Raw genomic sequence first — 12356 nt, 5'->3', positions numbered from 1 at the left:
AGGGACGCGAACGGGTTTATGGTTCCGTTGAGCGAGCAGGAGGCGGAGCTTGATCGGCGCTACACCGTTGTCGTGGAGGAGAGCGAGGGCTCGGAGCAAGGTGCGGAGGCGAGCGAGGCGAAGAAGATCCGCGAGGCGTGGCTCGCGCGGAACAAGGATGCGGGCACCCCCGCGCGCGGCTCGCTGGAAGTGTCGGGCGAGGACGCTGCACGCCGTGCAAGCGTGGATGGCAAGATGGGGGACCGGAGTCCCGTGCAGCCGACGTTCGTGGCTGCATCGGCCGCGACGGAGAACACCCGCGCATCGCAAGCGATGGTGGAGGATTTTCACGTGGCCCCGGCGGCGGAGGCAGCGGGGATGCGTGATGCGCCGCCGCACGACCCGCCAGGGAGCCCGTCGAGCCACTCCAGCGCCGTGACGGAGAAGGTGTCGCGCTGGCTCCGTTCCTCGACCGACGCACCCACGCCGCTGTCTATATCCACCGAGCCGTCGACCGTGGAGGTCACATTCACTGAGTCGCCGCGCACCTCGCCCATCAACGAGAAGCAGGACGACGCGTCGCCCGCGGGGACCGTGCGCGCTGCGAAGTCGCGCAAGGAGAAGCCGCCCCCGATCGTGGTCACCGCACAGCGCCCGTCAAACGAGCTTAATCCGAAGGCGAAGTCGAAGTCGCCCCCTCCTGTCATCACCGTCGCTGTTGCCGCGTTGTCCGACTCGGAAGCGAGCACGTCCGACGGGCATTCTGCTCTCGCGCCTCGCGGTCGCCGGACCACGCCGGGCAAGGGACGCGGTCAGGCTCAGCCCCCGCTGCTTACGCACGCGAGCAGTAGCAGCAGTCGTGGAACGACGGTCCCCGCGTTGTCGCCGACGCGCACGATATCTTCGTCTGGGGCGGAGTCAAATTTGCCGACACCGACGACTACCTCATGTCAGCGCGACGTGTCCATCTCGCGCGGCTCAACGTCGCACTCTGACCAGAGTCACAGTGCGCCTCGTGCGCGCCGTGGGTCTGCCCCGCGGGAGGAGACACAGCCGAGCATGAAGACGAAGGCGTCGATGCAGGGCGGGCTCATACAGTCCTCGATTGAGGAGACGGACTCGTCGGAGGAGGGCGAGTTCGGGCAGAACGTGTCATTCCAGCCTGCTCCAGCAACGGTGCCGGCAGCGCGTCCACGTCCCCAGAAGCAGCAGACGGCGGAGCAGGCTGCGGAAGCACAGGTCAACAGGAAGTCGTTTAGCCTCTTTGGAAAGAAGAACTCGTTGGACGTGAGTAGCCTAGTAACCCTCCCACGTCGATAATCGTTAACGATAGGACACAGAGTTCCACATCCGGCAACGCGCGTACATCCTCGTCGATGTCGAACCTACGTCGCGCATTCTCTAGCGGGATCATACCGCGCCCACGCTCGCAAATCGACCCCTCTGCATCGCAGACCAAGCGTACGAAGATGTTCGACGCGTCCCGCCTGCCTGCGTCACCGTCCAACCCACCGACTGCGTTCCCTGCTGTAGCAGTCCCGCTACAGGGCCGCACGACGGGCGTGGGTCTGCGCCCGCGTCAGGCGCTCGCGCCGACGATGCACAGCCGGGGCAGTATTTTGCAGCAGGCGCACTTCATCGAGGACGACGAGAGCCGGCGGTTGAGCGAGATGGCGTTCTTGACATGAACGTCGCTTTTCCTCTCCTGCCCTCATTGCTCTTGATTTTCTCTGGCTTCTTGCTCGCATCATACGCATGGTTCAGACACTTACCCACTCCTGCATCGCACTCTTTGGTCTCCTCATCCCATTCGCATTTTATCGCACGGCCACGCCTGGTGACATACGCCACTTACTGTATTCTGATATGTATCGCTCTTACAGCACCCCCACTCTCCCTGTTCTTACCATCTTTCTCTCGTCGTCGTCGCTCCAAGGATATTTATGCCCGCTCTTACCGTTATCGTCCCCTCTTCGCGAAGGCTGGCCCCCAGGGGTCCCATCGTAATTCGCGCGCACGGTCTACTGCCGCGTCTCTGTATAACGTGTACCATAGATGGTACACCCCCGTGCTTGGGCCTGCAGGCCGTCTCGATAACTGGCGGCATGAATGTCATGGCTTTTTCTCTCACCGTGCGGTGCGCTTGATGGCTCATTGATTTTACACAACTTGAGGTATAACTTCGGTGGGCGCTGCTCACGCGCTCAGGTCGTTCCTGGTTTGTGTCTTGCACTCTGCAGGAAATCTTCTCCTACATTTTCCGTTCAACCTTTCACGCACATGAGCCGTCACCGCGTAGGCCTGGGTTCCGACGAGAAATATATACCATTACAACTTCAAGCGTTCCTAGTGGGCCTTCTTACAGCAATGTGCAGAAAGATACGGAAAACGCGTTTCGCGCGCAACGGGCGCTAAATGACCCGGACAACCGCGCCGTGCTTTCCGACGGGTGTCCTCAGAACTCGAGTCGCGCGCGAGGGCCGCGCGCTTCATCGCGGTCGCGCGCGCCCTCGCGCGGCGTCCTCGCGTCCGCGCCCGCACCCTGTAGTGTAACACACAACGGCGCAGCAAGAGGGGATGTGCATGGTAGATTTTAAGGAGTTGAGCCATGTGTTTATATATTTTCTGTGCTTACATAGCGAGAAATGAAACGGATTGAAGGTTAAGCAATTTGAGCCATATGCCGGTAACTTCGTTTGAGCACATGAGCTTAAACTTGGGAACCATGCCCTCTAATGAGCAAGGTTTATGTCCGAAGACTACTGTAGAGCCTTCATATATTAAATACTGGCTCATATGGTGGTTTTAAGGGATACCAGGGCTCTAGAGTACCCAAAACATCAAGTGAACTTAGTACGAACGAAGACGCCGCGCGAGGGCGCGCGCGACCGCGATGAAGCGCGCGGCCCTCGCGCGCGACTCGAGTTCCGAGGACACCCGTCGGAAAGCACGGCGCGGTTGTCCGGGTCATTTAGCGCCCGTTGCGCGCGAAACGCGTTTTCCGTATCTTTCTGCACATTGCTGTAAAGAAGCGCTCGATCGGGCAAAGATCACATCCGGCATGACTTTTGGTGGCCGGCAGTGCGCGTTTCCCTCCGTTGTTTGGTTAGCCTCTCACCACTTTGCTCAGTGTCTCCACATACGCTCCGCCTCCTAAGGGCGATATAATCTAGCCTGATACGATGATTTGCTGAGGCTTCGCATTACTTCTTGGCCTCCTGTACGCATAATACCTCAGCACCCGGACGAGAGCTTGCGAACGGTGCACATTAATGTGAGCACGGTCTACGCCGGCCGACTCCCTCAGACCGCTCATTACGCGTACTATGATTTTCAGTAACCGCCCACGCAGTATAGACACAGCCGGTTCAAGACACACGACCATGCGGAGGCATCTATGTACGCAACTGTTGCCGCGTCTGCGCACTCGAGGCTGCACCCCACAACTGCTCGCTCCCTACACCAGTTTCAGAGCGAGCCTCCGCTTCCAGTCCTCCGATGCCCCGTCTCGCACAGCGCAAGACGCAGACGACTTGAAGTCGCGGTTCGTCGCGATCGAACGCGTCGGCGGGCGGGAGTGCCATATCTCGTGGTCGGAGGAGGCAGGGTCATCGGGCGTCAGGAAAGAATGGCGAGATATTGCGGCGGTGGACCCGGAGGACGGGAAGATCGCTGCGCCCACGAACTCCTTGACAGGACGAATATCGTCCTGGTTCGGGCAGATGGTCCTCCCGACGAACTATCCTCACTCCGTGCACCGTTCGTGAGTCTCACCTTCCACGACTCTGCCAGACAGGAATGACGCCTAACGCGCGTCAAGTTACCTCCCCTTCCACATCCTCCAGTTCTTCGAGACGACTGTTGCGACGATCACCTCTGTTCTATGTAACCAGGCGCTGCTCACCTCCGTTGGGGTCTCAGCGGAGGGCAGTGTGTTCGGCGCGGTTGCCGTCCAGTGGATTATCAAGGACGGCGCGGGCGAGGTTGCGAAGCTGTTCTTCATCCGACGCTTTTCGCCGTACTTCGATAGTCACCCGAAGACGTTCACGTTCTTCGGCGAGTTAATGGGGTGCTTGGGAAGCGGGTTGCAGATCGCGACGCTTCTTATAGCGCCGTCCCCAGGGAACTTCTTGCTCTGTGCTGGTGAGTGACTGTACGACAAGGGTATGATCAGGTGTCGCGGTGTTAATCAAGCGAGCAGCTGGCGGGAACATCTTCAAGATCGTCGGGAACGCGGTACGTCAAGAGCTGGTACCACGAGACGTACACGATGCTTACAGGTGCACACGCAGATCTGGTTCACCACGCACATCAAGTTCATGCGCTACTTCTCCGAGCAAGGCAACACCGGCGACGTCGCGGCGAAGGACGAGTCGCAGTCGTCGATCGCGCAGCTCGTCGGGTACGCGTCCGGGATCAGCCTGCTCGCGGTCTCGCACACGGCGCCATATCTGTACGCCATCTTCGCGTTCGCGGTGCCCGTGCACCTCGCGATGACCGCGTACATGATGCGCGTGGCGACTTTCGAGCTGCTCACGCTTCCACGAGTGAGCTGCCTCGCGCAGGAATACGTAACGCGCGGGCAGGTGTCTTCGCTTGGCGAGCTCGATGCGGCGCACCGCACGGGGCTCTTTGGCGAATTCTACAGGGACAAGAGCGATCGATGGCTCACGCTCGCGCCGCGGGTAGGAGACGTCCTAGACTCCGGAACCGAGCTCGAGCGTGTGCGATGGCAGATATGCGCCGGGGTGTTCGAGGTGTGTGATGTATCGGTGTGTGTCAGGAAGCAGTGTCTGACCTGGTGGCTGTCTATCATGTTCTAGGACGACCGGTACCTGCTCTTCCCCCGCGGCCGGAACATTTCGGTCTTCTTTCACCCTGACGCTGCGAACGACGACATGCTCTGCGCGATCTACCACGCAGCGCTCGTCCGCGACGCCCTCATCAACCGGGAGGCATCCTCGACGGACGTGCCCCCAGCGGAAGGGCTCCTCGAGCCAACGGACACCGACTCCCAGGCCGCGCTGAAACTTATCCTCGCCGACACCGGTGCTCGGGCGGAGCGGGACTTTGAGGTCTTCAGGGAGGCTCTTGAAGCGCGCGAGTGGAGAACGGACGAACTGTGCTATGCGGACCACGGACACAGGGTGACATGGGCGCACGATGGCTGATGGAGCTACTGGCCGAGAACCTTACAGCATTGAAATATGCGCCGCGCCGCGGATTCGCGCGCAACTCTCTACCGGCGACTACTTACAGGCAACGTCGCACGATTCGCGCCCCCGATGGCCGGAAGTTGGCACCAGCGGAGCCGCGCCCTGTACGCTGCTGCGTCTGGCGGTGGTCTGCGCGCTGATGCCTGTGCGCGGTAGACAGACCGGAGTACTTTACGTTTGATCCTACGTCGTGGATCCACTATTACGACTGTAATCCTACACACAACTCACTACTCTCAGTACTTACTATTGGTAATATATAGAAACACTACTCAGGCGTCAGTTGCGATGGCGCTGTTGTCGGCGCTGTACAATGTGCAGTTGCAGACTGGCATGGCGTGATTCTCCGCACCTGGGATTCGGATCTGTGGTGTCGTGCAGCAAGTTCGGCGTATTTTCGTACGAGCTAGTCGCGACAGGCACTGCTAGCTGTATGGCGTCGTGTTTCAACAAACATAGTAAGAGATCGTGGCGTTTGCGTTTGCGAGGGCAACGAGTAGCTAGCAAAATAGGATTCGCGTCTTCCATGTCATGTCAGGAGTACGCATATGCACGATGATCTATTGCCCCACTAACCCCAAGGATAGGTGGCTACGTGTCTCGTATCTTAGTCAACGGTTCGTGCTTCACTGGGGTATCACAATTATGTGCCCCACCGCAGAGCTCGAGCGGGCCGAGTAATCGTGACAACAATGACACACGTCGCCGACCCTCCCCGGCGTGGTGGCGAACGCTACAGTTGTGGTATGGACCGACGCGGTCCCAAAGCCGTCCAGATTATGTGACCTGCCCCGAGGCATTCGCGCCATCGGCAAGAGCGCTGCTTTCGACAGATGGTCGCGTCAATGTGCGCGCCCGAGCGTGCTGTGCTGTGGTCAGATCTGTACCTCACTACGCTCTCGCACCTTTGGAAATGGCCTGAGCGGGGGCAACGGCGCTGTTTGACATGTATAAGGCCGACCGAGGTTGCGTGGATGTGAGTCGAAGATGGATAAGCGACAGATGAAATCCGTCGCTATACGTTGGTCCGTTGTCCGCCCCGGGGTGAGGTACCTGTTCGATCATTTCTGAGGGCGTGTCGCAAGATGCTGCAAAAAGTGGGCATGAGGGAACGGCGTTGCACCGAAGCGAGAGCGTGCGGTCAACGTGCTGTAGATAGAGCTTCTTCTGGCCATCCTGGTCCTCGATTGAAGCGACCCAGTAGAGGAAAGAGCAGGATAGTCTGAGCAGCACTCGTTGAGCTCGAGAGAGCCAAGGGGTTTGATGCGGAAATGTGGACAAGTGGGGAGTTGCGGAAAGACGGAATGGGATGGATCGGGCGAGCGGCAATCTGTACCCCGCCGAGAGCCACCGTTAAGCGAGGCCACTCCTGCCTAATTGGGATTTTTGAGGAGGACGCGATTCCACCTGCTGGCGCCCGGGATTCGTTGGGGTGCAGGCGTTTGGGGAACTCTTTATAAAACATCTCGGTCGCTCCGACTGTTCCTCCTCAACTCCCTCTAGATCTGGTCGTACCTTCCTCGTCGACACATCCTCCGACGGCGACCATGTCTGTTTCCTCCACCATTTCTGTCCAGGCCATCGCGACCCGTCCTATCCAGATCCAGTCTGGCTCCATTAGAGTGAGTACGCATTCCATTTAACTTTTCCGCAGGCATGGGACGCATGGGACGTATGGGCGGGAAGGGTGGTGCAGTGGAAGGATCCCCGGGAGGCATCGTCGGACGCGTCTCTCACGCGCGAAAATGCATCGGCGCGTCGCGCGTGTGTGCCTCCATCACGCGTAGCAGCTTGCCCCGGCTGTATCGGACGCAGTATTGCATGGCCTGATACCGCTGTCTCCTGATGCGCAGGCACCCACCGGTCGGATTGCTTTCACCGCTATTGCTGTGCTGACACGATTGATACTTCCAGATCTCCATCCCCGTCTCCACCGACGCAGACGAGTGGACCGCCGCGGAAGTGCTTAGAGACGACTTCACCCACGTTCAGACGACCGACGATGCTATAGAGACTACCGCGGAGCTTGAAAACGCGACAGAGGCGACCGTAGAACTTTTCGCCCGCTTCCTGCGCTTTGCAGCAGAGAAATTGGATGAGGACGCGCAGTCGGAGCCAGCGCGCACCTCCATCCTTCTCAAGTCGCTCAAGTACTTTACCAAGACCTACCTGTCCTCTCAGGACATCCACGTAATTGCTGCCGCTTTCGACACCGAGGTTCGCAAGACCGTCCTCGCGTCATACTTCAAGGCCCTTGCGACGCTCGAGGCGAAGCAGGTCTCTGCTATCCCATATGGGCCGTCCAGCGCGCTTCTCTCCGCAGCGAAGCGCGGAGACGCGTCTGTCTACGCACTCTTCGGCGGTCAAGGGACCAACGAGGTCTACTTTGACGAGCTCCAGACTCTCTACGACATCTACAAGCCCTACGTCTCACAATTCCTGACGAATGTTACCCGCGATATCCTGATTCCCCTCGTCGAGGAATCCGAGGAGGACACCTACTACACGCATGGCCTTGACGTAATTTCATGGCTGACAGGCGCATCACCGCGCCCCCCTGTCGCCTACCTCGCCACCATCCCCATCTCATTCCCTCTCATTGGCCTTACGCAACTCACGCAGTATCTGGTCGTATGCCGAGTCACTCAGTCCAACCCTGGCGACCTCCTCTCTCGTCTCCAAGGGTCTACTGGCCACTCTCAGGGTCTCGTCTCGGCGCTCTGCATCGCGGCGTCGAAGACCAACGAGTCGTTCTTTGAGAACGCGTCGAAGGCCCTCAGGTGGCTCTTCTACTCCGGCCTGCGCGGCCAGCAGGCGTTCCCCGTCCTCGCGCTCGAGCCAAGCATTGTGCAAGACTCGGTAGAGGGCGGCGAGGGCGCTCCCAGCCCTATGTTGTCCGTCACTGGCTTGCCTCTCAAGGACCTCGAGGCGCACATCGCGAAGACGAACAAGCACCTTCCCGACAACTCGCAGATCGGCGTGTCCCTGTACAACGGCCCCAAAGCGTTCGTCGTCACCGGCCCCTCGCGGGCGCTGTACGGCCTCGTCACCCACCTCCGGAAGGTCCGGGCACCCAGCGGGCTCGACCAGAGCAAGACTCCCTTCTCACAACGGAAGCCTGTGTTCTCGGTGCGCTTCCTCGTAGTTGGCGTCCCCTACCACAGCAAGTACCTCGCGGACGTTGCGGACGAGGTCATGGACGACCTGGAGGGCAAGGAGTTGTGGTCCAAGGAGGACCTTGCAATCCCTGTGTACCACACGGAGAACGGTATGTGTGCTCAATCAGTCATTTAAAGGCTCATCTGACCGTGTATGTATTAGGCTCCGACCTCCGATCAGTCGATGGGTCTCTTACTCGGGCGCTTTGCGACCAGATCTTCACTCTTCCGATCCACTGGTCGAAGGCGACCGACTTCCCTGAGACCGCTACACACGCGGTCGACTTCGGTCCTGGTGGTTTGAGCGGAATCGGTCCCCTGACTTCGCGCAACCTCGAGGGCCGTGGTGTGCGCGTCATCATTGCGGGCGACAAGTCCAAGGGTCCTGCGGAGCTCTACGACGCGCAGAACATCAAGACCGAGCAATGGTGGGCGAAGAAGTTCTCCCCCCGTCTGGTGAAGACCAGGTATGTCATGTCTATTTCTTACCATAGATATGTGCTGACGACGATACAGCGACGGTGCCATCCAGATCGACACGCCGTTCTCTCGCCTGCTCGGCAAGCCCCCAATCATGGTCGCCGGTATGACGCCGACCACCGTGAAGGCAGGCTTCGTGAGTGCTGTCCTCGACGCGGGTTACCACGTCGAGCTTGCGGGTGGCGGACACTACAACGCCGCCGCACTTCGCGAGAAGGTGGCGGAGATCCAGAGCAAGATCCCCGCGGGCGTCGGTATCACGCTGAACGCACTCTACATCAACCCGCGCCAGTTTGGCTTCCAGTTCCCGTTGTGGCAGGAGATGCGCCGCGAGGGTCTCCCGATCGAGGGCTTCTGCGTTGCCGCCGGTATCCCCAGCACGGAGAAGGCGGCTGAGATCATCGACGCACTCCGGGCCGCTGGCATCAAGCACGTCTCGTTCAAGCCCGGTTCCGTCGACGGCATCCGCCAGGTCGTGAACATCGCGGCCGCGAACCCCGACTTCCCTATCATCATGCAGTGGACCGGTGGTCGTGCGGGTGGCCATCACTCGTGCGAGGACTTCCACCAACCTATCCTCTCGACGTACGGCTCCATCCGCCAGCACTCGAATCTCCTGCTCGTCGGAGGCTCTGGCTTCGGCGGCGCTGATGATGTATGGCCGTACCTCACGGGTGACTGGTCGGTTGAGGCCTTCGGTGCTCAGCCCATGCCCTTCGACGGCTTCCTCTTCGCCAGCCGTGTCATGGTTGCGAAGGAGGCCCACACGAGCTCGTCCGTCAAGGACCTCATCGTCGCTGCCGCCGGCGTCGACGATTCGAAGTGGGAGGGCACGTACGCGAAGGAGACCGGCGGTATTCTTACCGTCCGTTCGGAGCTCGGCGAACCGATCCACAAGATCGCCACTCGCGCTGTCAAGCTCTGGAAGGAGTTCGACGATACCGTCTTCAAGCTGCCGAAGGAGAAGCGCACGACGTGGCTCAACGAGCACCGTGCGGAGGTCATCGCGAAGCTCAACAAGGACTTCGCGAAGCCGTGGTTCGGGTGGAAGAAGGACGACTCCGTCGTCGAGGACATCGCGGACATGACCTACGAGGAGGTCGTCCTGCGCATGGTGCGCTTGATGTACGTCGCGCACCAGGAGCGCTGGATCGACACGTCGCTCCGGAACCTCACCGGGGACTGGCTGCGCCGCGTTGAGGAGCGCTTCGCTGGCGTCAACGGCGGCCAGAAGCCGTCGATCCTTCAGTCGTACACGTCGCTCGACAAGCCTCAGGCGTTTGTTGAGAAGTTCTTTAAGAGGTACCCGGCCGCGACGGAGCAGCTCCTCGCGTCCGAGGACAAGGCTTACTTCCTTGCCATCTCGCAGCGCCCCGGTCAGAAGCCCGCACCCTTCATCCCCATCCTCGATGCAAGCCTTGAGGTCTGGTTCAAGAAGGTATGTGGAATGCACCGGCCTTACAATACTCTACATCGTGCTGACTTCGCTTTAATAGGACTCCCTCTGGGCTGCTGAGGACATCGACGCCGTCTTCGACCAGGACCCCCAGCGTGTGTGCATCCTCCAGGGCCCCGTCGCCGTGAAGCACGCGAAGGTCAAGGACGAGCCTATCAAGGAGATGCTCGGAAACATCACCTCGATCCTCGTTGACAAGCTCGTCGACCGCCTCTACGCCGGCGATAAGTCAAAGATTCCGACGGCCGAATACCTCGCTCCGGCGCCCCGTGCTCTCCCCACTGTGATTGCCCCCGCCGTCTCTGGCAACACCGCGACCTACGTCGTCGGCCAGTCCGTCCCGGAGACTTCGGCGTGGCTCGAGACCCTCGCGGGCCCCGAGCTCAGCTGGGCGCGTGCGCTGCTCACCTCCACGACTATTGTGCAGGGCACGGCGTATGTCGACAACCACATGCGTCGTCTCTTCGCTCCCCGCCGTGGGCAGAAGGTCGTCGTCGAGGCTGAGGGATCTCGCCCCATCAAGATCTCAGTGTTCGGTAGCGCTCGTTCGTACGGCGAGCACGACCCGTCGTTCAAGGCGGTCGAGGCTACTTTCGATGCTACAACTTCGACGATCGACGTCACCGTCTTCGAGGAGCGCCGCGGGTCGTCTGTCCCCCTCGACCTCCATTTCGTCTACAAGCCCGCCATGGGCTACGCGCCCATCCACGAGGTCGCCGACGACCGCAACACGCGCATCAAGGCCTTCTACTGGAAGCTATGGTTCGGCGATGACGAGGTGCTCCCCGAGATCAACGTCCGCGACACGTTCACTGGCCCGGAAGTCACGATCGACGAGGATGACATCGAGAGCTTCTGCGCGGTTGTTGGCAACCAGGGCGAGGCGTTCAAGTCCGCCCGCAACGAGACGCCCTTGGCTCCCATGGACTTTGCCATCGTTGCTGGATGGCAGGTACGTAACCACTGTCATACTTCACTCTGGCGGATGCTTATGTTTATGACCGTCTACAGGCAATCATGAAGGCTATCTTCCCCGCGCCCATTGACGGAGATCTCCTCAAGCTTGTGCACTTGTCGAACGGCTTCCGCCTTCTCGACGGCGTCAAGCCTCTCAAGGCTGGTGATGTCTGCAAGGCAGAGGCGCGCATCGTCGCTGTCATCAACAGCGACGCCGGCAAGTCAGTCAAGGTCAAGGGACATGTTATCCGCGACGGCGAGCGTGTCATCGAGGTCGTCTCCTCGTTCCTCTACCGTGGCCGCTTCAGCGACTACGAGAACACGTTCGAGATCCTCGAGGAGCCCGACTACCTCGTCGAGCTTCCGTCGGACGCTGCTGTCGGTGTCCTGCAGTCGAAGGAATGGTTCGAGTGGGACGACGAGACCAAGCCCCTCCAGGCTAGCACGACGCTCATCTTCCGCGTCCGCTCGGAGGTCACGTACCGCAACAAGACCTGCTACAAGGCCGTCAACGTCTCGGGCGAGGTCTTCGTCCGCGACCAGATCAAGCGCCTCGTCAAGGTCGGCACCGTCGACTTCCTCCAGGACGACTCGCGCGGCAACCCCGTCGTCGCGTACCTCCAGCGTCACGGTAAGCCCCAGGGTCTCGTTAGCCCGCTCTCCAACGATGGCTACACTATGACCGTCAACGCGAGCACCGCGTTTGCATCGCCTGCCACCAACGAACCTTACTCGAAGGTCTCGGGTGACTTCAACCCCATCCACATCAACCCGTACTTCGCGGATTACGCATCCCTCCCTGGCACGATCACGCACGGTATGTGGTCGAGTGCCGCGACGCGTCGCTACGTCGAGACTGTTGTTGCGCAGGGCAAGCCTGAGCGCGTCGTTGCGTAAGTCTGAGTGCCCTCATTCTCGCCATTATAGTTTCTGACTTATCTCATAGGTACGACGTCGCCTTCGTCGGCATGATCCTTCCCGGAGACGAGCTTGAGGTCAAGATCAAGCACGTCGGCATGCGCGACGGCAACTTCGTCGTCAACGTCGAGACTGTTAACAGCCGCGGCGAGAAGGTCCCTGGCCCGGTACCGCGGAGGTCGCGCAGCCCGC

General features: G+C 60.1%; 2 protein-coding genes across 2 annotated transcripts in view; both read left to right on the top strand.

Annotated features, from left to right (window-relative positions):
* Window positions 1–3216: 3216 nt before the first annotated feature.
* On the top strand, window positions 3217–5464 carry TRAVEDRAFT_59030 (DUF647-domain-containing protein). The gene is made up of 6 exons (XM_008041335.1): window positions 3217–3253; window positions 3317–3742; window positions 3800–4122; window positions 4181–4215; window positions 4272–4736; window positions 4803–5464. Exons 2-6 carry the CDS (start codon window positions 3363–3365, stop codon window positions 5148–5150), a joined length of 1551 nt encoding a protein of 516 aa, XP_008039526.1. The 5' UTR covers window positions 3217–3253; window positions 3317–3362; the 3' UTR covers window positions 5151–5464.
* Window positions 5465–6710: 1246 nt separating this feature from the next.
* Window positions 6711–12356, top strand: part of TRAVEDRAFT_149581 (fatty acid synthase) — a 14447-nt gene continuing 8801 nt past the window's right edge. Inside the window, exons 1-6 of the mRNA XM_008041334.1 lie at window positions 6711–6817; window positions 7110–8463; window positions 8517–8820; window positions 8870–10271; window positions 10330–11241; window positions 11301–12139. Of these exons, the coding sequence (XP_008039525.1) occupies window positions 6743–6817; window positions 7110–8463; window positions 8517–8820; window positions 8870–10271; window positions 10330–11241; window positions 11301–12139 (4886 nt within the window). The 5' untranslated portion in view covers window positions 6711–6742. The remainder of the gene's footprint in view (window positions 6818–7109; window positions 8464–8516; window positions 8821–8869; window positions 10272–10329; window positions 11242–11300; window positions 12140–12356) is intronic.

Source organism: Trametes versicolor (genome assembly GCF_000271585.1).
Source record: "Trametes versicolor FP-101664 SS1 unplaced genomic scaffold TRAVEscaffold_7, whole genome shotgun sequence".
Classification (NCBI taxonomy): Eukaryota; Fungi; Basidiomycota; class Agaricomycetes; order Polyporales; family Polyporaceae; genus Trametes; species Trametes versicolor.
The sequence above is the reverse complement of the archived record's forward strand: the minus strand, read 5'-3'. Positions and strand labels throughout refer to the sequence as shown.

What these genes read in the sequence shown, in the direction of transcription:
- TRAVEDRAFT_59030 (XM_008041335.1), top strand. Translation starts at nt 3,363, where the DNA reads ATGCGGAGGCATCTATGTACGCAACTGTTGCCGCGTCTGCGCACTCGA. An exon ending in GAACTTCTTGCTCTGTGCTG is followed by an intron (nt 4,123 to 4,180) that starts GTGAGTGACTGT and finishes TCAAGCGAGCAG; the next exon opens with CTGGCGGGAACATCTTCAAG. An exon ending in TCAAGATCGTCGGGAACGCG is followed by an intron (nt 4,216 to 4,271) that starts GTACGTCAAGAG and finishes GTGCACACGCAG; the next exon opens with ATCTGGTTCACCACGCACAT.